Source organism: Chiloscyllium plagiosum, unplaced genomic scaffold (assembly GCF_037043375.1).
Source record: "Chiloscyllium plagiosum isolate Xiang-an unplaced genomic scaffold, Cpla_swu_hap1 HiC_scaffold_36, whole genome shotgun sequence".
Taxonomy (NCBI): domain Eukaryota; kingdom Metazoa; phylum Chordata; class Chondrichthyes; order Orectolobiformes; family Hemiscylliidae; genus Chiloscyllium; species Chiloscyllium plagiosum.
In genome coordinates this window covers 15,974,261-15,999,595 of record NW_028270174.1, presented here as the reverse complement: position 1 = coordinate 15,999,595, position 25,335 = coordinate 15,974,261, and the positions used below count along the sequence as shown (strand labels likewise).

The window sequence follows — 25,335 nt, the reverse complement described above, 5'->3', positions numbered from 1 at the left end:
GACAGTTAGTGCAATGCAACCATCAATGAATAAGCTGTTGCGAACAGGTCACTTCTATGGCTTTGAACAGTCTGTAGTATGCAGCACAGAAAGTATGTGGAGTAACCGTACTTTGCTTTACTCTGCACAGTATCAGCACACAGTGTGGAGAATGGTAGGAACAGGATGAGCGGGAGGAGCGACCTCCCTCTCCTGGTGTGGGTGAATTGGATGAAGCGAAGGAAGAGGCCACAAATGCATGTTAGCCTCTGCTAGATGTCAGGACCATGGAGTACAAGGGACATCAGGTACAACGTCATATGCTCAATAGCCGAGTACCTCCAGGACCATCATTCCATCGCCAGGATTCTGTTGCTTGCTTAGGATGTGAGCCAGTCCCTGACTGCTTCTGTCTGTGAGTGACTTCTGAACCTGTGACCTCGTCCTCCTGGAAGATTAAGGAGTATATGAATAAGAAGAGTTTAGAGGGTTACGGGCTAAGTGCTGGCAAATGGGACTAGATTAGGTTAGGGTGTCTGCTCGGCATGGATGTGTTGGACTGAAAGGTCTGTTTCCATGCTGTACATCTCTGTGACTCTTTGACTCTTCATCTCATGTACTTGCCAGTGAATGTGAGTCTCTGGGGCATCTGCTTTCTATTTGGATGTCCATAAACCTGCTTACCTTGATCAAGAATTCAGCTGCTGCACATGCACCTTAAAGTGCATGTATAACAATTTGATTATCCCAGTTAAGAGTAATCTCAGGGAACCTCCTGACAATGCGTGTAAGGAAAGACCAGATAAACTCAAACGTTCTACAGTTTGGTGTGTCGATAATGGGGGTTAATGTGGGCATTAATTAAAGATTGAAACACACACAGTCTGTTCCACAATAAGGGACATGTTCCTAACCCCCTGTATTCATCAAATCTTTTAAACCACACTGTGAGCAATTGCAAGACGGTGCATTTAGTCCTCTGACTAAATTATTACCAACAAATAATTATGATCCACATGTAATAAATTAAAACAATATACGGGCAATATTTCCATTGGACAAGTTATTTTTTAACAGCACCTTTGCCACCTGTTTTCTCGAAGACACTATACCTGACATCAGCAGCTAAGGTCCGCTCAGTGCCCTGTCTCATTAACTGATGACAACAGGATGCATCATTTAGACCTCTGAGAACTTTAGTGTTTTGCACTGATGCAGGCATTTCCACTACACCCTTCCCTACTGAAGGTAATAAGGTTAATGGGAAAGGGGGTGAAGAGATGCCATTCACCTGGGGCTATCCTGAAAGGAAGCACATGCTCCTTTTCTCTTTCTGTACCTGATGGCACTCCCTGGGGAAGCAGGGCACCATCAGATGCAGTTACCTCATCCCCCTCTCAGCTAATCACTGCTGTTTGGAGCCCATGGTTGGAGTGATGGAGTATAAGTCAGAGTGCAGATAGGTCATATGATAATGATCGTTAACCTCTCCATGGATGAAGGCATGTACTCACATGTCTGAGATATGGCAGAACTCACAGCTGCTTGACCTCCTCCATCATGCACAATGATCCACCAGATGAATACCTACCCTCACTGTGTAATCGCTCATCTCTCCCAAGTCTGCTGTTGGTCTGCATGTTTAATTAAAGTGGAAGTGGCTCTCACTTTTGATTCAGACGCCAGGACAAACGTTCCTCTGATTAAATTCCATCCATTATTGTTGGTATTTGAAGGGTCTAAAGTGGCAGTCATTATGTGAGATAAAAGGTAAGGCATTCAGGACAGTGGGAGAAATTCGCTCACTCAGATGGTTATGTGGCTTCAGGGGTTGGTGGGTGGAGGAAATCGGATGCAGACACCTGGGAACAGGGTAAACATTGTTAAAACTGTGTGTAGAAGATAAATGCCACCATGGACTGTTCTGGTTAAATAGCCTGGTTTGTAACCTCTATCCAGTTCTCTCGGTTTAAACCAGCAAATGCTGATGTTCCCTATTCTTGGGTGGAATGAGCTATGGCAACAAGTCTTCATATTGCATCATTATGTTAACAATTCCTTTGCAAAGGTCTTTTTGTTTGCTCCATTTCCTTTCCACAAGTGATGATTTGCTCCTTTTCCTGAAGACGCTAGTATATTCCAGCAGCCCTTTAGTATCTCTCCCACGTAACAGGTTACTCGTGTGGGCTCCCAGATAGTGCTTATCTGCAGCTACTTGGCTATGGAAGCTATCACAGTCAAGGCTCATACTCCCCTCACCCACGCATTGCATTTCCACAGAATTGTTATGGTGCAGAAGGAGGCAGTTTGGCCCATCATGTCAGCACTGGCCTTTCACTGGAAATCACTCACGGCAGCAAGCCTGATTGATCTTTCCTTGATCTCTCAGCCCTTGATTTCCACTCACAGTGATATCAAGGACAATACTTACAACACCAACTGATGTGGAGGTGCTGGTGTTGGACTGGGGTGGACAAAGATAAAAATCACACAACACCAGGTCATAGTCCAACAGGTTTATTTGGAAGCACTAGCTTTTGGAGTGTAACTCCTTCATCAAGTGGTTGCGGAGTAGGATTCTGCTCCACAGCCACCTGATGACGAAGATGCTCCGAAAGCTAGTGCTTCCAAATGAACCTGTTAGACTATAACCTGATGTTGTGTGATTTTAACACCAACGGAGACCACATAATGTGGCACAGACTGGGATTTTAACTGGAATATTCCAGGTCCTCATGGTTCTATCTTGCTACATTGGGAAGTGTTGCCATTGAGAAGTGAGCAGGAACCTAATGTCAAATGTCAACCTGTGGGTTTAACTTGCTGTCACAGTGGATGTCTCTATCTATTCTCTGTATAAATAATATATTTTGCAGCAAAATTTGTGATCCAAAGGAATACAATTAACCATGAGTGAAATTCTCAGTAGGTGTGGTGCAGTGAGGAGTTGAAGGTTTTAATTAGCAAGGGTGGGGAACAAGGGTGGTTAAACACCTTCACTGAATTTGCCTCTTGCACCCTCAGGCAAGACCAATCCCAATCCTACCTCCCAATTCTACTATTTCCCAGACATGGTTTGGAGATGCCGGTGTTGGACTGGAATGTACAAAGTTAAAAATCACACAACACCAAGTTATAGTCCAACAGGTTTAATTGGAAGCACACTAGCTTTTGGAGCTACACTCCTGATGAAGGAGCGTCGCTCCGAAAGCTAGTGTGCTTCCAATTAAACATGTTGGACTGTAACCTGGTGTTGTGTGATTTTTAACTTTATTTACCAGACAAGCTCCCTAATCTTGAGATATGCTAAATGACACTCGGTGACTTCCCAAAATGTTGTCTGTTTCCTCCAAAGGATGAATATAAGCCGGAAAAAAATCTGTCTGAAGAGGATTTAAAAAATGCAGTCAGCATACACCACGCACTGGCAATAAAAGCGACTGAGTATGAGAAGAAACCCAATGTTCTGAAGTTGAAGACTGCCGACTGGAGAGTCTTTCTTTTTCAAGCACAGTAGGTGTTCCTTCTGAGTGATTGACGGGATGGGGAGGAAGGGAGAGGAATGCAAGGATCAACATATTGGGGGCAGCAGCAGTTCCTTGTCCAAATGTGCCAGCATCAACTCAATTGGCTGAATGGCATCCTGAGCTGTAACATTCTCCAACTCTGTGTTCAATGAACAGGGCCCGGAACCTGTACTGATCTTTCGTTTTCCATTTCTGATGAGATTAAAAATCACACAACACCAGGTTATAGTCCAATGGGTTTATTTGGAAGCACTAGCTTTCGGAGCACTGCTCCTTCGTCAGGTAGCTAGTGGGGCAGGATCCTGATGAGAGAGAGTAATTGCTGGTATTTTCCAATCACCCTGTTCTGGGATGTTTATGACATGCATCTGGAGCAGGTGGGACTTGAATCTGGGTCTCCTGGCCCAGAGGTATGGACTCTATCACTGCACTGCAAAAGCCTTCGTAAAGGTGAAAGAAATTGTATAATTGTAATCGGCAGATATCCACCTTTACAGACCAGTTATCAATCCCAAAGTTCCTTTATTGTCAGTGACTATAATAGCTCCAAAATAATTGCAGAATTGGGTACACTCAGAGATAAGGCATGCAGTAATTCAGTTCCAAAATATTACGCAGCAAATGTCAAAGGGAGAGATTTGGCAGAAAGGTTAGAAAAGACCCCACTTTGATGTTTGCTCTTCAAGTCAGTTCCACCATCATGAGACCTAATAGTATTCATTTTATTTTGCTTTAACTATCTGCATGTTCGTTAATTTTCAGAAGCCCTGAAGAAATGGAATCCTGGATAAATAAAATGAACCAAGTAGCCGCCACATTCTCTGCCCCTCCATTTCCAGCTGCTATTGGCTCACAAAAGAGGTTTAGCCGCCCCCTGTTGCCAGCTACCACCACCAAAATGACGCAGGTAAGAAGTCACATTACACACGTCAACATAAAACCACCTTTGACTTCTAAGCCTTCCTTCCATGAGGAGATTTACAGTTAATAAAACCATAGTGTAAAATGGAGGTTGACTTACTTCAGTGTCTTCACAAATATCTGATGGAACACAGTCACAACCTTCTTTGCCATCTAAAGGAGGGAGAGGTGTCTCCAACGTTGTGTTTGCCAGTGAGAAGGGACAGAGTTATGTCTGAGTGAAGTGGGGAGGGATTTCCTTACTCAGTGAGCTGTAAATCTGGAGGGTTTTGATGCTTCATCATTGGATACATTTAAGCCTGAGATAGACAGAATTTTGATCTCTCTGGGAATTGGTGAATATGAGGAATAGGCAGAAATTTGGAGATGATTGGAAGATTGGACAGGATCATACTGGAGTGAGGCTAAGGGGGCATATCATCTGTGCCTGTTCCTATTTCTGATATGTTCTTCTGTCCACGATTACATCTCCACAGGTGAAAATAGACTTGTACCTTAACGTGTTAAAATGTCACCTATTATCATTACTGTTCTACTTGCCCTCAGGAGCATTTGAACCAATTATAAAGGCCTCTACATCTCAACCTTCCTCACTCCCATCTCCAGGCATAGGGAATGTGATCAGGATTTTCTTCCCTGAGCCTTCACTGCCACTCTACAAGATCACGTCGGATCTTCTGTCTTAAAATCATTCCCTCTCACAAATCTCATATCCCTTCTAATCTTTTTCCTATCTGGAAATGAATCAATCTGTTAAACAGACTCAAAGACCAGGCCTCCCCATCCTTCCAGGGCTGAGAATTCTAAAGATTCCCCCCATTTTCAACATGTGAAGAAATTCCTCCGAACCTCAGCCGAAATGATACCCTTATTTTGAAACTAACCCTGGCTCTAGCCCATGCAATGTCGTAGAGTATGAACTCATTCCAGATAATAAACCAGAGCTGAGACCTTGATCACATCCACTTGAGTGTTTTGCTCATTCACAGTAATTAAGAATCTGATTAACTTGATGGCAGTTGAATGAAGGTAAATTACTGCGGATGCTGGAAATCTGAAACAAAAACCGAGAATGCTAGAGGAGCTGAGCATGTCTGGCAACGTCGGTGGAGAAACTTGTTAACATTTTGAGTCCAGTGTGAATCATCTTCAGAACAGTTCCCTGCGTTTGTTAAATATATGACAGTGTAGACTGCATTACCATGTCTTTGGATGGTTAGCAGTCTACACTGAGGATAAAATTAGGATTAGACAACATTTGAAGAATGATATGGCCCCATAGATTCTCCTGCATTTTAACTTCTTCCTTCTCGCTGCCTGTCAGCGTTGAGAATGGCCAAATCTCAAAATGTTTGTCTGTGCATGGGGAATTGCTGCCAGTCTCTGAATTTTCATTACCAGTGGCTATGGTGGGAATTGCCTCTAAATCATTAGTCCAAACCCCTGTGGAATCATAGAGCTATACAGCGTGGAAACAGGTCCTATGGCCCAACAGTTTACTGTAACCAAAACAGCAGCAGCTGTTGAGTGAGAGAGAAAAGAACAAACATTTCAGATTCATGACCTTTCATCAGTATTGACTTCCCCATATCAACCTTTATTGTCCACATTGTAACCACGATTCTACATAAGGCCATCGATAAGAAAGGGTAGAACTTACCCATATTATTTCTAAGTTTGGGGGCAGGGGCATCAGATGGTAACTAATTTGCGTCAAGATTAGAGTAGTGCTGGAAAAGCGCAGCAGGTCAGGCAGCATCCGAGGAGTAGGAAGATCGACGCTTCAGGCAATAGCCTTTCATCAGGAATAATTCCTAATGAAAGCTTTTGCCTGAAACATTGACTTTCCTGTTCCTCAGATGTTGCCTGACTTGCTGTGCTTTTCCAGCACTACTCTAATCTTGGGTCTAATCGCCAGCATCTGCAGTACCCACTTTCGCCTAGGCAACTAATCAGCCACCTCCTGCCCCAACTATCACCAGAACCAAGCTAATTCACCCGATCACTGACCAATCAAGAACTAGGTGGGTTTTTTTCAGCCACTCAGGCCTTGTCTGGTGATGTCGTTGTCAGAAGCTGCCTGCCAATCAGGGTGCAGAACACCGCTGGGTCCTAAGGTCCACTGGTTGAGGCATACTCCATAAGACCATAAGAAACAGGGACAGGACTACGCCATTTGGGCGTTGCTCCACTATTCAATAGAATCCCGGCTGATGTGATATTCCATGTATCCCTTTCTTGCCCTTTCCCCATAACCCTTGATTTCCAGACTGATCGCGAATATATTTGTCTTCATGTTCAAGGACTCTGCCCCCACAGCTCTCTGTGGCAAGGAGTTCCAAAGAATCTCAACCCTCTGAAAGAAAAAACTCCCCCTTGCCTCAGTCTTAAATCAGTACCCTTTAATTCTGAATCTATGCCTTCTGGACCTGGACCCCTCAGGGGAATCCAATAACACAAAGGTAAGTCATATTTATCATATTGTCATGGGGAAAGGGGAATCGGGGGATGGGGTGAAGGGTCGAAGGTGAGGGCAGAGGGGTGGTGTTCAGAGGCCACGCTCCCTTGCTGCCTCCTAACCGTCATCTGTGTCTCTAACCCGAATTGGAGCTTCCCTTCCCCCATTGTAATCCTGATGTGGAGGTGCCAGTGTTGGACTGGATTGAGACTCCTGACTTTGTCCATTCTGATCTGGCAGGGCATGTCGCCATGCTTTTCCTACTGTGATATTGGCCACCTTTCCCACCTATCGGGGAGGCAGCTAATCAGCCATTAACTAATCATGAAGGGTCTTAATTACTGATGAGTCAGGAATGTCCATAATGGACTTCCTTACCCAGAACCTAATTGTTGAGATGATGAAATGGGAACGAGTATCTTTCCAGGGCCAACATGCTCCTTCTCATTGCCTCCCTCATCTGTTCCTGCAACGGCTAAATTCTGCTAAATTTTAAGATTAATGTTTTCAGTTTTGATTCACCTGGCTTTCCTTCCTGTACTAACACTCCTCTCTGGGAAACAAGTAGTGTATAGCAGTACAGTAATGTTATGTAGTACCCGTACTGGTAAGCCTTGAAACTCAATGCAAGCTCTAGTATTACCCATAGCTACTTCCTCAATTCTCAATAGTGACAGGAATGTTGGCATTTTGAGCTATGCTGCTATATTAAGTGTTGATACCAGTTGAGTTGCTCTCTATTTCCTACCTGCATCCATGAATTCAACATACGGTATTGCCATGGAAACATGTCTTGACGTAGCAATGTGAGAATTTTTCCAGTATTGCAATACAAAGTGCATCTACAGCTACCAGCTGTACCTAAAAGATAAGGGAACTGATCTAATAATAAAATCCCTGTCTCTGCAGTACAATCCTGGCCCTGCCTTTTCTCTGTGTACTATTTTTATGCTGACATTTATTAATTTGCGCTGTGCACTGTTTCCAGCTCACTGCTGACGTGCGTGGTGTGGATAATGAGTGTTTTTTTTCGTTTTATATGACGGAAACTCAAAATGATGTGAGGGTGGAGGGAGAGGTGGGTTGGTGGGGTGAGGGGAGCTGGTGGAGGACAGGGACCCCTGAGTAGAAAACTAGATGACTGCTTGGAAAAGTACAATCTGCTGTCGAGAACGTGGTACTCAGTGAGTGGGACCCAAAGTAAGGAGTGACCATTAAGTGTTACATTCCTTGGGAACCTGGTAACACTTCAAATATGGCATTCGATGAACTATCACCTCTGAAAGCATGCTATGTCAAGATGCCAATGTATTGGAAGACTGGACTCAAAGGGGTGGAATCTTAAAAAAAGCATAAGGGAAAATAAGGAGCAAAGTTCTTGAAATACCAGGATCACCTTTTAGATGAGCCAGCTCTTTCCATAGGATCTTGGGATATGAAAGGAGGCTATTCAGCCCATTGGTCCCATGACAGCTCATTTAAAGATTGATCTAGTTAGACCCCCTGCCCTGCTGTTTACCCAACTAATTGATTTTAAACTTCATTCAATGCATAATACCAATGAAGAGAAAGTCCACTTGCCCAAGCGAATGAATTGGAAGTGTTCAGCTTATGATGTTGTCACTAGAGTGGTAATCCCAGAGTGCCCAAGATCTGATATCAACATGGGTTCATGACACCCAGACGAATTTAAATACGATTAATAAATCTGGAATATGAAAGTTATCTCAGCAAAGGGGGCACATGAAATTATCATCAGTTGTTGTAAAATGGCATCTAGTTCACTCATGTCATTTAGGGAGTGAAATCCTTACCTGGTCCGGCCTACATGTGAACTCCAGTTTGAGAGAAATCTGGCTAACTCTTGACTGCTCCCTACAATGGCTCTAGCAAGCCTCTCTGTTCAAGGGTAGTGAGGGATGGTCAACAGCTGCTGGCCTTGCCAGCGATGCCCACGTCTGATGAAACAAATTTTTAAAAACATCATACAGACCATTAAAGCAAATCCTGTTGCTTGAAACTTTCCATCATTTAAACACCCTTGCATTGAGACTGAAGGAAAATAAAAATGAAGGAAAATGTTCAGCCTCTCCCTGTAGCTCAGATCCTCCAACCCTGGCAACATCCTTGTAAATCTTTTCTGAACCCTTTCAAGTTTCACAACATCTTTCCGATAGGCAGGAGACCAGAATTGCATGCAATATTCCAACAGTGGCCTAACCAATGTCCTGTACAGCCGCAACATGACCTCCCAACTCCTGTACTCAATACTCTGACCAATAAAGGAAAGCATACCAAACACCTTTTCACTGTCCTATCTACCTGCGACTCCACTTTTGAGGAGCTATGAACCTGTACTCCAAGGTCTCTTTGTTCAGCAACACTCCCTAGGATCTTACCATTAAGTGTATAAAGTCCTGCTAAGATTTGCTTTCCCAAAATGCAGCACCTCAGATTTATCTGAATTAAACTCCATCTGCCAATTCTCAGCCCATTGGCCCATCTGGTCCAGATCCTGTTGTAATCGGAGGTAACCCTCTTCGCTGTCCACTACACCTCCAATTTTGGTATCATCTGCAAACTTACTAACTGTTCCTTTTATGCTCGCATCCAAATCACTTATGTAAATGAGAAAAGGTAGAGGGCCCAGCACCGATCCTTGTGGCACTCCACTGGTCACAGGCCTCCAGTCTGAAAACAAGCCCCCACCACCCTCTGTCTTCCACCTTTGAGCCAGTTCTGTATCCAAATGGCTAGTTCTCCCTGTATTCCATGAGATCTAACCTTGCTCACCAGTCTCCCATGGGGAACCTTGTTGAATGCCTTACTGAAGTCCATATAGATCTCATCTACTGCTCTGCCCTCATCAATCTTTGTTACTTCTTCAAAAAACTCAATCAAGTTTGTGAGACATGATTTCCCACGCTTTTGTTTGGAGTTGAAGGACCTCACCAGGTGTGGATCTCGGTGATCATTGGTGATCAAGTAAAGAATCATAGTGACTTTGTAAAACTCTGTGCCTGGATGAGGAATTGCCTTTCCAAAAGAAACTCGCTGTTGTGAAAAACTTGAAACTTGCTTTTAGCTCAGTTTATTTTCATAATGCATTTGCAACTACTTTGGTTTCAGGAGGACCAGCTGAAGTCACATGAGGCCAAGCTAAAACAGATTTCCACTGAGCTCACTGAGCACCGCTCCTACCCTCCAGACAAGAAAGTCAAAGCGAAGGAAATTGATGAGTACAGACTGAAGGAACACTACCTGGAGTTTGAGGTAGAGTTTGGCAAAAGCTTTTGTGCACTCATTCCTTCCACTGTAGCTATATATAATTGTGTTTAGAAACAGCGGAGACAGCAGATTAGAAAGGGGATGTTTTTCAATGCGTGGCATTGTCACATTGATCATTGCACTGCCAGTCAGAAATCTTCAGCAACACAGCTCAACAACCATCACTGCTCCATCGTTGTCAGCCATTGCCTCATCCCTCCCAAGCTTTGGAATTCCCTTCCCAGACCTGTGCTGATCTGATCCATAATGCCATTCCATAAAACCTATCTCTTTGATCTCACTTTTGGTAATCTGTCTTAATAGTTCTTCGCACAGATCAAAGTCAAATCTTGTTCAATACTTTTTGTGTCATGGGACATTGTTACGATGGGAATGGTGCTAAATAAAATGCAAATCTTGGTTCAAGTGAAACTTTGGGATTATTTTTCTTCATATATTTCCTTCCAGCAGTTCTTTTGTATGCATGTTGTGCATGTGGACTTGTTCCCAATAATATGAGCACTTCTTTGGAGAGGCACGGTGGCTCAATGGTTAGCACTGTTGCCTCACAACACCAGTGTCCTCGGTTCGATTCCAGCCTCAGGTGACTGTCTGTGTGGAGTTTGCACATTCTCCCCGTGTCTGCTCCGGTTTCCTCCCACAGTCCAAAGATGTGCAGGTTAGGTGAATTGGCTGTGCTAAATTGCCCATAGTGTTCGGTATATTAGTCAGAGGGAAGTGGGACCGACTGGGTTACTCTTTGGAGAGTTGGTGTGGACTTGATGGGCCCTTTGGCCTGTTTCCACACTGTAGAGAATCTAATCTAATCTTCTTCTGCCACAGTTCTCGTTACACGGTACCGGCATTGTTTATTCTGGCAGTTTGCTAGCCATGTTATCCTGGCTGTGATGCACTCTGTAATTTTGAATGATAATATTGTTCAAGAATTTTTTTTGTCTTTGAAGATGATTTCCTGTCTTACCAGCAACCATCAAACTGGCAGCTTGTTTAGTGACTTCTCATGTGGCTTGTATGAATTGTTATACATTTTCTATCAAACATCTTGTAAATCAATCAGCTTCTGGCTATCTTCATTCCTATCATGAAGAACTCTCTCAAGAGTTGGTGGAAGCTAAGTCTTTGAATATTGTTAAGGTAGAGATGGAGAGATTCCTGATAAGGAAGGGGAGAAAGCTTATCAGAGTATTGGGCAGCACGGTGGCTCAGTGGTTAGTATTGCCACCTCACAGTGCTAGGGACCTGGGTTCGATTCCAGCCTCAGGTGACTGACTGTATGGAGTTTGTACATCCTCCCCGTGTCTGTGTGAGTTTCCTCCCACAATCCAAAGATGTGCAGGTTAGGTGAATTGGCCATGCTAAATTGCCCATAGTGTTAGCTGCATTAGTCAGGGGTAAATGTAAGTGAGTGGATCTGCGTGGGTTACTTTTTGGAGTGTCAAGTTGGGCCAAAAGGCCTATTCCCATGCTGTAGGGAATCTAATCTGATAAGTAGGCAGAAATGTGGAGTAACCAGTTTAGCCATTATCTTATTGAATAGCGAAGTAGGCTTTAGAGGTCAAGTGGCTCTTAATTTGTATGTTAATAAGATGCTGAGTTATGAGAAACTGTTCATTGCTCATGCATTTTCACTTGTATGGCCACAACAACCTTTCCATTGAGAACATATGCTTCCACATTTACAAATCTTTCAGCTGCTGTTGTACCCTCATTCCCAGGAGATGTTGCCGTGGCACTATTGAAAGAAAGTTGCAATCACACTGTGACAGATTTACTTAGAAATTGTCCATCCTAACTGTAGGTATAAGTATTTGAATTAAAATACAAAAATAAGGACGGAACAGGTGCAATTTTAAATTGGGAATTGAGTTCCAACTGTGCCTGCTTTGATCCAGTGGCACTCTGATCCCATTTTGTTTGAACACTGTGTATTGGTGGCTGGTTAGCTCAGTTGGCTGGAAGGCTGGTTTATCAGGCAGAGTGACTCCAACATTCCTGTGTCATTCCTGATGAAGGGCTTATGCCTGAAATGTCAATTCTCCTGCTCCTCAGATGCTGCCTGACCGGCTTTTCCAGCGCCACACTCTCGAGAGTGACCCCAACAGTGTGGGGGCTTCACTCACTTTTGCTGGTTGTGGTTATCATGAGGGAGTCTGCTTGTCAATCTCTCCTCTCATCTGCATTGTGGTGACCCTTGGCTTACATTGCCAATAGTTGTCTCTCTCTCCCTTTACTACGAGAGTATCCCTCTGGTCCACAAGGACACTGATGACTTTGCCTTTCATACCTCCAGGGAAAAGGAGTGTGAGAGTTATGAATAATTCAGTGCTGTTGAAGTGATATTTCCTCACTGTAACCCATTGCTTGTATGGCTGAAGTCCCTTCAATGCAGCATCTTGTCTCTTCTTGATTATTCTTTTTTCTCTATTATTCTCTATTCTTGATTAAGCTTTCTGCTTCTGTTGTGGAAAATTATTCCAGTCAACACTCTTAGGATTTTTTTTAACTGAGTTTCTAACTAAATGTGCAGTCCCCCTCACTTCTGTCCTTTTCTTTAAAAGGGTTTGAGCTATAGGGAGATGCTGAATAGGCAGAGGTTGTTTTCCCTGGGCATCAGAGGCTGAGGGGTGACCTTAAAGATTTATAAAATCATGAGGGGCACAGATAGAGTGAATAGACAAGGTTGGGGGAGTCGAAAACTAGACAGCATAAGTTTAAGGTGAAAGGGGAAAGGTTTAAAAGGGACCTGAGGGGCAACCTTTTCATGCAGAGGGTGTTGTGTGTATGGAATAAGCTGCCAGAGGAAGCGGTGGAGGCTGGTACAATTACAGCATTTAAAAGGCATTGGATGGTAAGGAATAGGAAGGGTTTAGATGGAAATGGACTAAATTCTGACAAATGGGACTAATTAATTTAGGATATCTGGTCGGCATGGACGGGTTGGACCGAAGGGTCTGTTTCCATGCTGTATATCCCTATGACTCTAAGTGTGAAGCAATATTCAGTGTTTATCTGGTCCATCTTGTTTGGTATAACTCATGCACCACTGAGACCACTCATTCATTAATGTAGGAAGATTTCACTCTCTGCCATAGAGTCATAGAAACATACAGCACGGAAACAGACCCTTCGGATCCTAAACTAATCTAGTCCCATTTTGCCAGCATTTGGCCCAAATCCCTCGAAACCCTTCCTATTCATACATCTAATTCATTTCTGAGGCCATCACACCCTCTTTTGGCCTGTCCCTATGGCCTTTGAAAAGGCAATGACTGGATGCTCACTCCTTTCATGTTTCCAGGCATAAAAGGTTTCCTCCTTTTGATTTGTCTAAATTTCAGTTGCATTTTCAATTAATGGTGGCCTACAACCTTCCTGTTGCTGGTTGGAATAACCCATGGCCAAACATTTGATCTGGAGGAGTTAGCACAATGTGGTACCTGTAAACTGTTGAGAAAATAGGAATGTGTTTTCTTAGGAATGGTTTACATTTAATCATGTGATGTTAAACTGCCCACTGGGTAGACCACTATTCCCATCTCTCCCAAATTACTTTTCCCTTGAATAATACCAAATGTTCAAATTCCTTTTACTGCACCCTGGTAGTGGGATGTTACTTCATGCAGTCACAGTCCACTTCCTATTCCTCTGTTGTCACTGTGGTAGTTGGCAACAGAGACGCTGAGAATACTGCTTTTAGCAAGAGGAGGCTGGTTCAAAAACTGAGATGAGGAGAAGCTACTCCTCTCAGAGGGTCGTGAATCTGTGGAACTCACTGTCCCAGAGTGCAATAGAGGCAGAATCAATCAACAGATTCAAGAAAGAAATAGTTTTGGTTCTGATAAAAAGCGGGGCAAAGGGCTATGGGGAGCAGGCAGGAAAGTGAAGTTGAGACCAGGATGAGATGAGCCACGAGTGTGGTGCTTGAAAAGTACAGCAGGTCGGGCAGCATCCAGGGAGCAGGAGAATCGAGAGCCTTTCATCAAACATTCCTGATGAAGGGCTTATGCCCAAATCGTCGATTCTCCTGCTTCTCGGATACTGCCTGACCTACTGTGCTTTTCTAGCGCCACACTCTCGACTCTTATCTCCTAACATCAGGTGTGATCATGTTAAAGGGCAGAGTGTGCCCAAAGGGCTAGATTGCCTGCTGCTGCTTCTACTTCCTGTTATTCCTAGTGGCCTTTTGCATTGGGGAGGGCAGGGGGAGTGTAAAGTGCACATACAAACATGCAGATTTAAGCTGATGGGATATTTTAGCAACTGGACCTCCTCTGCATGCTGACAGCTTGATGCCAACTCCAGAAGAGTGAAATGGGGAGGCTTTTCAATGTCAAAAGCCAGCAGAGACTTGCCAGCTGATGGGTAAGTCTCAGGAAACCCAGATCAGGAATGTCTTTTGGTAGAGAAATGGACAAAGACAATGGAGATGTTCCTCACATGTACTCGTAGGTTGTGTACCTTTTGTGCATCTCTTTGTCCACTCACAACTGATGACCTGCTAGGAGAAAGTGAGGACTGCAGATGCTGGAGATCAGAGTTGAGAGTGTGATGTTGGTAAAGCACAGCAGGTCAAGAATTCTCTTGCTCCTCGGATGCTGCCTGGCATGCTGTGCTTTTCCAGCACCACACTCTCGAGCTGCTGATCTGCACCTCTCAGGAAAGTCTTGGTAGGTTTCTCTATCTAACCCCCCCCCACAGACTTCCCACAGGCACGAGGAGTAAGGGTAAGCTGGAAAGAGGTTTCAGGTGAAGCTAAATCTTTTTCAGGAGACCTTTAGGGTAGAAAGCTGAATGGCAAGGTGAAAAGTACAATGCGGGAGTTCCCCAGTGCAGAAAAAGACTCGAAGCATTGGACTGGGAGCTGCGAGAAGGCTGGTGTTTGATTAGAAATTATCTGTCAAAATTTATCCGTGATGCAGACAATTTATTTATTACTGAGCAAAGGAGTAAACACCAGTGTTTCCATACTGTGTAAACTTGTCTTCAAGTTCTTGACACAACACCGTGAGATGTTTAGAGCAAACAGTTTGTCAAAAGACTCATCAGGCACTGCAATCTGCTCTCTTCAGCTTGATGACTTTACACTTCTCTTCAGACTGCTACGTGTCAGAGGCTCCATTGCAGAATTTGCAATAAAGAATTGTGCTTAATTCCACCCCCTGCTCCTTCAATTAAAAATTAGCCTCAAAGGAATTACCCTCCAGCTTGGAATACTGATTTCATTAACTATGTTGATTGTCTAAAGCCACTTTGATTGGGCTTAAAATATAAAGGTAAAGAGTTGAGCTCAGGGCAGCATTACATATCGATGTTGAAAAATTCATTTCAGGATTTTGGTTGTAGTTAAATTACTGTGCTTTAAATCTGATGCTTTGTGTGTCAAATTGTGTGTACCACTATTTCCACTTCTGGCAATCATCCATTCTGCTAAGTGTAAGGGCAGGAAATATGTTTATGAATGCAACTACACTTCATTCAGTGCACCAGATTGAAAACTTGTAAAAAGCAATTGGGGAAATAGCAAGGAACCATTGTGGTTCATTCAGATGTACTCTTTACTGAGAAACATCATGTTCTGTTGTCGACCACATAATGGATCTGAGAGTTGGAAGTGTTACCATATTCTCCATTCTCAATCCTGAAACCAAAATAATTAGTCACTTCCTGCTTTAGTGACCTACCTCTGGCTTTTGTTTTCCATATGTATTTTTTCTTGTTTTGATGTTTTGATGCCTTTTTTGACAAGATATATGAGTAGGCAGGGAAGAGAGGAATATGGACGGCATGGAGGTGAATGGACTTTATTTTAGAAAGACATCATGTGTTGGTGCAGTCTTGGTGAGCTTTAGAGCCTGTTTTTAAGCTGTACTGTTCTTTGTTCATACACACCCCATGCCCTCTATTCAGCTGTGTCGAGGGACAACTGAATCTCCTGGCAAAGTTAATAAGATGTGTTGGATAGAATGAGGCTTGAACACTGATACCAAAATTCTGGAAATCCCTCTCATAATGACATTGTGGGTCCACATACTGCACATGGATGGCAGCCATTTAAGAAGGCATCTCAGCACATTCTTGAGGCAATCTCAAGGGAAACTGGAGATAGGCAGTAAATGCTTATCCAGCAGTGACACCACTATCCTATAAATTAATTTAAAACACATATAGATTAGTTTGTTCAAACGGTCTTTTGTAGTTGTGTACTTTCTGTACATAGTAAAACCATGCTAAGTTGAATAACTGGGGGTCCATCCATTAAATTCATGTTAAAGGGGGCTGCAAGACAGCCAAGAAGGTTCCTATTTAAAAGCCTGAAAATACAACAAAGCAGCAAATATGTGAAAAAAGTCTTCATTTGTCTCTATTTTTTGCACCTTTCAACGACTTGACTTTGTACAGTCAGGGAGAGTTAGTTCTGATAAATCTCTTCCTGCTTTATGTGCTGCCTTTCAACAAGTCTCATCGCAATTTCACCGTAGTTCTGAAGCAACTCTACTCATGTTTGCCAATAAAGTTTTAAACTCCAGAATTACAAAGATTTATATGCCTATGATGTTGTGACACTCTGAGGCAGCAATAAATGGAGCTGGTTATATTGGATAAGCCATATATCTGAGGTCCTCTAACACTCGCTTCCTAATTAGTGCTCCCTGTAATTTGGCTTTGCCACTGCAAGGACCTCCAAGGTCCATGCATGGTAGAAGCTTCTGAAAGCAGAAAGCATTCATCGACTGATGGATCAATGTGTGTGGAGTTTCCCAACGGCTCGTGCAGCTCAGAGGGAGCATTGTTCCAAAGTCCTAATTCATACCAAACCACACTCTTCTGTGGAAGAAAGTGAGGACTATAGATGCTGAAGATCAGAGTCAAAGAGTGTGGTGCTGGAAAGCACAGCTGGTCAGGCAGCATCTGAGGACCAGGAGAGTTGACGTTTTGAGCATAAGCTCTTCATCCTGATGAACAGCTTTTGCTTGAAATGTCGATTCTCCTGCTCGTCTGATGGCTGTGCTTTTCCAGCGCCACACTCTTTGAATCAGTCTTTTATTGCTAAGCCAAACTTTCTTGACCTTAAAATACTCATTCTTTGAAATCTCCTTGAAAGACTTTTACAGTCAGACAATTGTTTGAGATAATCGCCTCTAATCCTGACCTCTTGAACATCCCTGCTTTAATTGCTCCACCATTGGTAACCATTGGTTCAGCTGTCTGCATTGTTATTTCCTCCATAAATAATTCTGCCTCTTTAACTTGCTTTCAAGCACTACTTAAAGCTTGACCTAACATTTGGTTTTATGCCCTTAGATCCACTTTTATGACTTTTGTTCAAAAGTGCCCCCTTGAAATGCATTGAAATATTTTATTATGTGACACACTATGTATAAATACAGGCTGTTTTTTTTCCTGAAATGAAGAGATTAAGCTGATGCCTAAGAGGGCATTTACAAGACTGCCAAATGCTACCTGTGGATATCACAGGCTGCATAGGACTTTGAGATTGCTTATGAGTGACTCCAGATTCGACAGAGTCTCAGTTTTACATTAAGAAGAACACAGTGCAGTTTATAATTCTTTTGGTGGTTTTCCTGCATAATTACATTGGGACTATATGGGCATTCAATAAAGGTTGTGAACTTTTATGAATAATTGCAAATACTTTCACAGAATTGTTATGGTGCAGCCAGAGGCCATTCAGCCCATTGGGTCTGCACCGGTTCCCTGCGCATTTTAATAGAGTGCCCATTGCTTACATAGAAACAGTCATCCTGCTCAATGCTTCAATTGAACCTTCCTCCACACTTCCAGGCAGTGCATTCCATACCTTAACTACTCACCATGTCAAGAAACTATTTTCTAATCTTGTATTTGTTTCTTTTTCAAAGCATTTGAAAACTTTTCTTTTTGGTTCTCGATTGGTTTATGAGTTGGAAGAGTTTTTTTTCCTATCCGCATTGTACAGAACCTTGGTGAGTTTGAAAACTTTTAACAATCTCCTCTCAGCCTTCACTACACCAAGGGGAAAAAGCCCCAACTTCTCCAATTTTTTCTCATAATTGAAATTTCTCAACCTGAACACCATTCTTGTAAATCTCCTCTGCACTCTTCTTGTCCTCCCTATAGTGTGGTGCCCAAAACATGATACAATATTCCAGTGAGGTCTAGATTACTTACAGTGTGGAAACAGGCCCTTCGGCCCAACAAGTCCACACCGACCCGCCGAAGCGTAACCCACCTAGACCCATTCTCCTACATTTACCACTTCACCTAACACTACGGGCAATTTAGCATGGCCAATTCACCTAACCCCTGCACATTTTTGGATTGTGGGAGGAAACCGGAGCACCCGGAGGAAACCCACGCAGACACGGGGAGAATGTGCAAACTCCACACAGAGAGTCGCCTGAGGCGGGAATTGAACCCGAGTCTCTGGCGCTGTGAAGCAGCAGTGCTAACCACTGTGCTACCGTGCCGTCTAACCAGTATCATACAAAGGTTCATCATAACCTTCCTGCTCTTGTACTCGATACCCCTGTTTGTGAAAATTAGAATATTATATAGTTTATTAACTACCCCTCTTGTCATTGTTAATGAGAAAGAATGATGCACACCCAGGTGTCTTTGAATCTGCACACCCTTTAAAATGGAACCTTTTATTTCATTCAATCTCTCTATGTTCTTTGCACCAAACTGCATCTCCTCACACTTCTTCAGATTGAACTGCATCTGCCACGCATCTACTACTCCATCAACTTGTCAACGTCCCTTTGAAGTTCTTCATTTTGGCATATTTGTACATAAGACTTTAAAATTGGCAGGACACATGGATGTGTTAACAAATCATGCAGCATTCTAGGCTAGATAAATAGGAGCAAAGAGTGCATGAGTAGGAAGATTATGACAAACTTAAATAAGACACTGGTTAGACCTCAGCTAGAGCATTGTGTATACTCTGAAAGCAGAAGATTGGTATGCAGTTAAAATGCACAAATAACCAGTGCAAACATGATGGGCCTTATGGACTCCTTCTCATTGTAATGATTGTGTGCTTCTGTGAAAGAACTTACATTTATCTAGCACCATTCGCAATCTTTGAACACCTGCATAATACTGTTTCAATCATTCTTCAGTCATGCAGGAAAACACAAAAAGTGATGCACATTTTACTTATTCTTGATCCATTTGAAATAAAAGATCTTACAGAATCCTCCTAACAGTTTCCAAGCTCCCAGGTTTTGTGTCAGGTGCAAACTTTGAAATTGTTACCTGTACACAACAGACACAGATATGCGGGTGAGATGGTTTGGCCATGCTCAATTGTCCATAGTGTCCAGGGATGGGCAGGTTATGTGGATTAACCATGGAGAATGCAGGATTACAGGGATACGGTAGGGTTGGGTCGAAGTGGAATGCTCTTCAGAGGGTCAGTGTGGACTCGATGGACTGAATGGCCTGCTTCCACATTGTAGGGATTCTATGAATATGATCTAGATCATTAGTATGGATTAAGAAAAGCAAGGGTCATATTGCCAACTCATCAGAAACGCTACTACAAATTTTCTCCCAGCTTGAAAAATACTCATTAACTTGTTCTCTCTGTGCCTATGTTTCTTGTCCCTAGGCCAAGTTTTGTATCCACTTTGCTGCTGTTCCTTTTATTCCATGAGCTATAGCTTTGCTCATAAATCTGTTATGTGACACTGTATCAAATGCTTTTTTGGAAATCCATGTACACCATATTAGGAGCATTTATCATTAACCTTTCTGTTACCCTTTCAAAAAACTCCAGCAATTAGGCTTAGACACAAATTTCTCTTAACAAATCCATGCTGATGTTTCCAAATCAACTCACATTATTACTTGTGCCAATTAATTATTTTCCAAATAATTATTTCATTTCCTTTAAATTAATTAATTTCTCAGGCTATTTAAAATGAATTAACTATTCTAATGTATCACGATAAGTAAATATCACTATTTATTTGTTTAAAATCACACAACACCAGGTTATAGTCCAACAGGTTTAATTGGAAGCACACTAGAATGAGAGGCACTCCGAAAGCTAGTGTGCTTCCAATTAAACCTGTTGGACTATAACCTGGTGTTGTGTGATTTTTAACTTTGTACACCCCAGTCCAACATCGGCGTCTCCAAATCATATTTATTTGTTATTCTCAAAGCACCAAGTATTATGAAAGATTGAAGTTGACTTTTCAGCTCAGGATGGAAGTGGGGTGGAGCTACAATATCTTTTCAGTTTATTCACCCTATTAGAAAATGTTTGTTTATTTCCCCTTCTTGCTCACTCTGACTTTCAGCTCGATGGAGCGTTGTTCTCTGAAGATACAGACTTCTTTGTAACTTAGGGCACTTCCAACCACACCATCGACTAGCAAGCAGATGTACACCCCCAGGGGAACAAAGAATAGTGCACCGCATTTGTCTGCATCAAAAACCTAATGTTTATCCTTTAGGGAGTCCCACAGGGTTTAATCCACCATTTAGGCAGAGTTTATGTACAAACAGCACCATTAGTATTATTGGCATGCATTTAACAGCTCCTTAATTCAGTTTAACAGTAATTAAATTATTGACTGATGACTTGATAAAGGTATTGATGCACAAAGCCCTTTGGTAACATTAAAAATACCGACACCATTTATATTCAGTGCAATTGGGAAAATAATATTGACATTGTCAGTTTATGATGAAATATAATGGTTCGATGAATATATTTTCTTCCAACAGTCTTAACTCCTGCCTTATTTCCTCACCCTGACTCTTGCAGATGACTTTGCTATTTTTCCATATCTAACATCACAGGAGGCAGGCAAAGTGCGTGCCTATGTCTGGTTTCTTGCTTAGTAATTCCTGGATCAGCTTGCCAGAGGCTATATAGGTGTCACTCAGTGTCAAGTTCAGCTGACCAGGAGACTCGCCTGCTCTTATTCCCTACCGTTGGCACATTGGAGTGATTTACAGGTTAATATTGAAATCCTAGACTGGGACATGTGGGGCTTCTGACTCAGAGGCAGGGATGCCACCGTCTGCACCACAAAACCATCTCTTGTTGAAGTGTAAGACTAAATTTAATGGAAATGAGGGGAAATTGAAAATTTGAACTCTTTAAGGGGTGTATCGCCATATTTTATTCATATGGTGATGACATCTCAGGTATTCTATTTTTTCTAATTAACTATTCCCTATTCTACCAAGAGTGTTTGTAATGTCATTTCCATTTGTATTCCATTCCCAGAACACACTGCCATTCTCAATATGCAGTCACATCAGAATTGCAAGTTCCTCTGTTGGGACCATACTGCTGAATTTTAACCCCTTCTTCATTCCTGCCATTGATGTTATTGTATTAGGTTTGCAATTAATAGTTTAGTGGAACCAGGAGTGTGATTTCTCTCATTATGTGCTGGCCATTTGTTCTGTAATGCAAGAAATCCTGTGATTTAAACTTAAAGAACCAGAGAAGCTACCTGGTGAGATAATTGAGGTGTTCATTAAATTGAGCTTGCGTGACCCCAAAACATGAGAGGTCAGAAGTGAGAAGAAGGTTCAGTTCAGGGGGAAGCAAAAATGATCCTGGCGGATTTGCTGTTCAGCAGCTATAAGTAGTCTCAGTAACCAGAAAAGCTCGTGCAGCTTGTTCCCTCAAATTCAGAGAGAAAGGAGAGTGAGTTAGCCTGTACAGCTGATTCTGATATCATGCGATAGTTCCATTCTCATGCAGTCTACCGTTATAAGAAAATCGCCCAAAAGCCACATCATTTAAACTAATGGGGTTGGAATCACGTTCTACCCAATGCAGGTAAGGAAGGTTCGCGTTTACAAATAACGGTCTAAATTCTTAAACTGCGTTAAAGCCAATTCACGTTATAGCAGAATTGACTGTATGTGTGTCTCTGGAAAAGACAGAGAAAATCCCATCTGGTGAATATGCTGAAAGGAAGTGCTTCTAACTCTGTCAGTTGAGTAAGGAATTAAAAAGTGAAGAAGGAAATTATATTTTTCACCAGGATTAAGTGACTGAAAAGGTTGTTGCCAGGAAAAAGATTGAATCTTTCTTTTTGTTGTTTATGATAAGATCTTTATGATATAGCTTTGTTTCTTTTCTTGTCTTTTTCTGTAAAAAACTTGAATTCTTCTGCTAAACATACATCGGCGGCCTCTAAACATGATAACCAAACTGGAAAAATGAAACTTGAGGTCTAACAAGTCAGATTTCACTCTGGGATCTGACTATCCCTATATTACCATCAGATGGGATCATGTCAACAATTGTGCTGGCTAGTCTGGGGAGTGAATGATCTCCAAGCATCTGAGCTAAGGAATCCTCCTTTATATTATTTTAAATGAACCAATTGAAACCAAACCAAATGAGAATGTAACAGCTCCTTAAAGGGATATGGTAACAAAGATCAAATCACAAATTAAGCTCAAATTAAAATGTTATCCTCAGGAGAATTATGCAGAGATATTCTTAATATGTGCTCGAGGTACTTAACCAATCATTATCCTCTACCCATATATCTTCAATAAAATTAACCTAACATCATTGACAAAGCTCACAAAGTTTGAAAGAATTCAGTGCACAGGCTGCTATGAAAGAAATGGGAAAGCAGCGCATTTAATGATGGAGTCAGTGGGAAGGTCAAACCTATGTTACAGTTGATCATTGGCCTCAAGGCTGCAGCTTTCTCTGTTTAAAGGGTTGTGTTCTTTTTTTGCACTGAGCTGTTACCATGCTAACTTCTGTTACCATGCTAACTTCTGTTACAGAAAACCCGATATGAGACATACGTTAAACTCCTGAAGGAAGGAGGGCCAGATATGCTCTTGGAGAATGACGGTAATGGAATGAAAAAGTCACATTCCAGCCCATCGCTGAACCAAGAGATGTATGCTGTAAATGCGAAAATCAAACGCAATGTCTCTGAAAGAAAAGACTACAGGCCTGACACAGCCAACAACAAGCAGAAGACTTAACTTCTCAGCAGGAAATCATCTCCCAGTCCTCGGCCACCAAAACATAATCAAGTGACGCAATCTGTGACTTGTATATTTTTGTGTAAAATATTATTTAGATGTTGACTTTTGGTAACAGAAATTGTGAGAACATGACTGATATGGTAATCCTTCATTTGCAGACACTCCTGTAGCTTTTTATATTTTTGTTTGGTCGTTGACGCAAATGTTTGTAGATTGCCTTTTTTTTATATTGCCTTAAAGAGACAGCCTCCTATTGTTGGCCTGCTATTTTGAAAGCCATCAAAGGTCATGCAGTCGGAGGTTTACACGAGAGGCCCTATCAACGAGTGCCAAATGGATATATGTCATTTCACAAATGGAGAATTGTCATTGGCTGAATTTCTGTGCACAAAATCAGAGCAAGATAGCCGCTGACTTTGCTGTCCTTTTATTTTTCCTCATTATTAATTCTTTAAATTATTTAAAAACAAACACTCTCAAAGAAAGTTGTGAAATGAATGTTTCCATGGATGTGGTTTTTTTAAAGAAACAATACTTTATACAGTGTTGCTTATTGGAGACCAACAAAATGAATATTTTTCAAAGAGCTATTGGTTGCTTTTCTGTTTATTGCTTATCAGCAAATAGTCCTTACAAATTCCTCACTGTCTTATCCCTTCCTCCCTCCTTCCCACTAGATTATTGATTGTCACACATGTCAGTACTTCCTTTCAGGACTGTGACACTCCTCTCTCCCTTTCTCTCGCTCAGGCTCTCCCCTGTACATGCCAACATTTCAGAGCACATGCTATTCTCTGTGCACATCCCCACCCAAGTCCATATCTGCTACTGAGCCAGAAAGCTGTCATCTGTACAGTGTTGGAAGGAAAATATTTTAAAACACTTTGTTTTGAAATGATTTTATGAGGCTCCATTTTAAGCACACTGTAAATCCCAGACAACCTTGTCACCTGTACATGATATTTCCTTGACAAGAATATAGCAAATATATAGAAGGTACTATCTGAATTGTTTGATTGTATCTTTAAAGATTAGTATTTATAGTGCACTTTAACAGAATACATAAAGCTTGACCACCTGTTTTTATTTTTTTTAAGAATATATGTTTGTCTTCCATTTTTTTGTATAATTCCAGGCATCTATGCCTGGGCAAGTTCTGTCAACTGTAAGACAGGTTAAAGAGACAGTATTGTAGTGAAATTACAATTGATCCGATAGAAGTTTTGTTTGAAGTAGGAAATTGCATTTGCCCTCCAGAACCACTGCTGTTATTGAATTTCTATTGCAATGATGCTGTAGTTTAACTCTCACTGCACCAGTTACATAAGGGTCTCACGCGTGAAGAGCACACAACCCTGCCTGATTGCGGATTCAGTTGAACACATCAAGTGTGAAAAGATCACTTTTTTTCTATAAAGAATTCGACTCACCCTTGCCCTGCAGAATACCTCTAATACTTTCTGCATCTGTAGATAATGAAAGGCTGTGATGAAATTTATAGTGAAAAGTGGTATCTGCTCAGTAATGTATTTTCAGGTGCAAATAGGTGTCTCTTCCCAGTGCCACTTGGTATTTCTCTGTGCTATTATTGATATTTATTGACTTTGTTGCATCTTCATTCACTTCTATAGCTCAGTGGATCTATTTTTGTTGTCTGTATATAATAGATTTACTGTACAATAGCATGCAGAAAGTCGTCTTTCTGCTGCATATGTCCCTTGTTTTGCATGCAGTCCTCTCTCAGAGACAAGAGCTCACATAAATAAATTCAAATGGATGTTATATTGGTTCCTGAGTTTTGTTTATAAAGTGGCTTGTTTAGTCATTTCACTTTGCGCTGTCACGTGCACAATTCAAAAGAAATTCTACTAGCAAACGAAAAAAGTCTCAGAAAAAGGGCTCCAAAGAAGCATCACTTGAGTCAAAATGTTAACTTTGTTTCTCTTTCCACAGATGCTGCTAGATCTGCTGAGTTTCTCCAGCAATTTCTCCTTTTAATTTAGACCTCCAACATGTTTAGTATTTTGCTATTATTAGAAAAGATGCTATGTGACACTCATGGTTTCAAAGGACATATACAATGCAAACAAACATAAATGATGGAAGTTTTTCTCTTTATGGGGTTTCAAGACTCTAAATAAACAGATAGTCAAGGCGGTCTCAACT

The 25,335-nt window shown here is 41.8% G+C and overlaps 1 protein-coding gene across 4 annotated transcripts in view; it reads left to right on the top strand.

The window, feature by feature from the left end:
• The window catches only part of psd3l (pleckstrin and Sec7 domain containing 3, like), a 441,070-nt gene extending 416,119 nt beyond the window's left edge, over nt 1–24,951 (top strand). For all 4 annotated transcript variants that reach the window (XM_043674302.2, XM_043674303.2, XM_087979987.1 and 1 more), the window contains 4 exons: nt 3,335–3,492; nt 4,269–4,413; nt 10,015–10,158; nt 22,960–24,951. In XM_043674302.2, the coding sequence (XP_043530237.1) occupies nt 3,335–3,492; nt 4,269–4,413; nt 10,015–10,158; nt 22,960–23,166 (654 nt within the window). In that variant the 3' untranslated portion in view covers nt 23,167–24,951. The remainder of the gene's footprint in view (nt 1–3,334; nt 3,493–4,268; nt 4,414–10,014; nt 10,159–22,959) is intronic.
• The last annotated feature ends 384 nt before the right edge of the window (nt 24,952–25,335 follow it).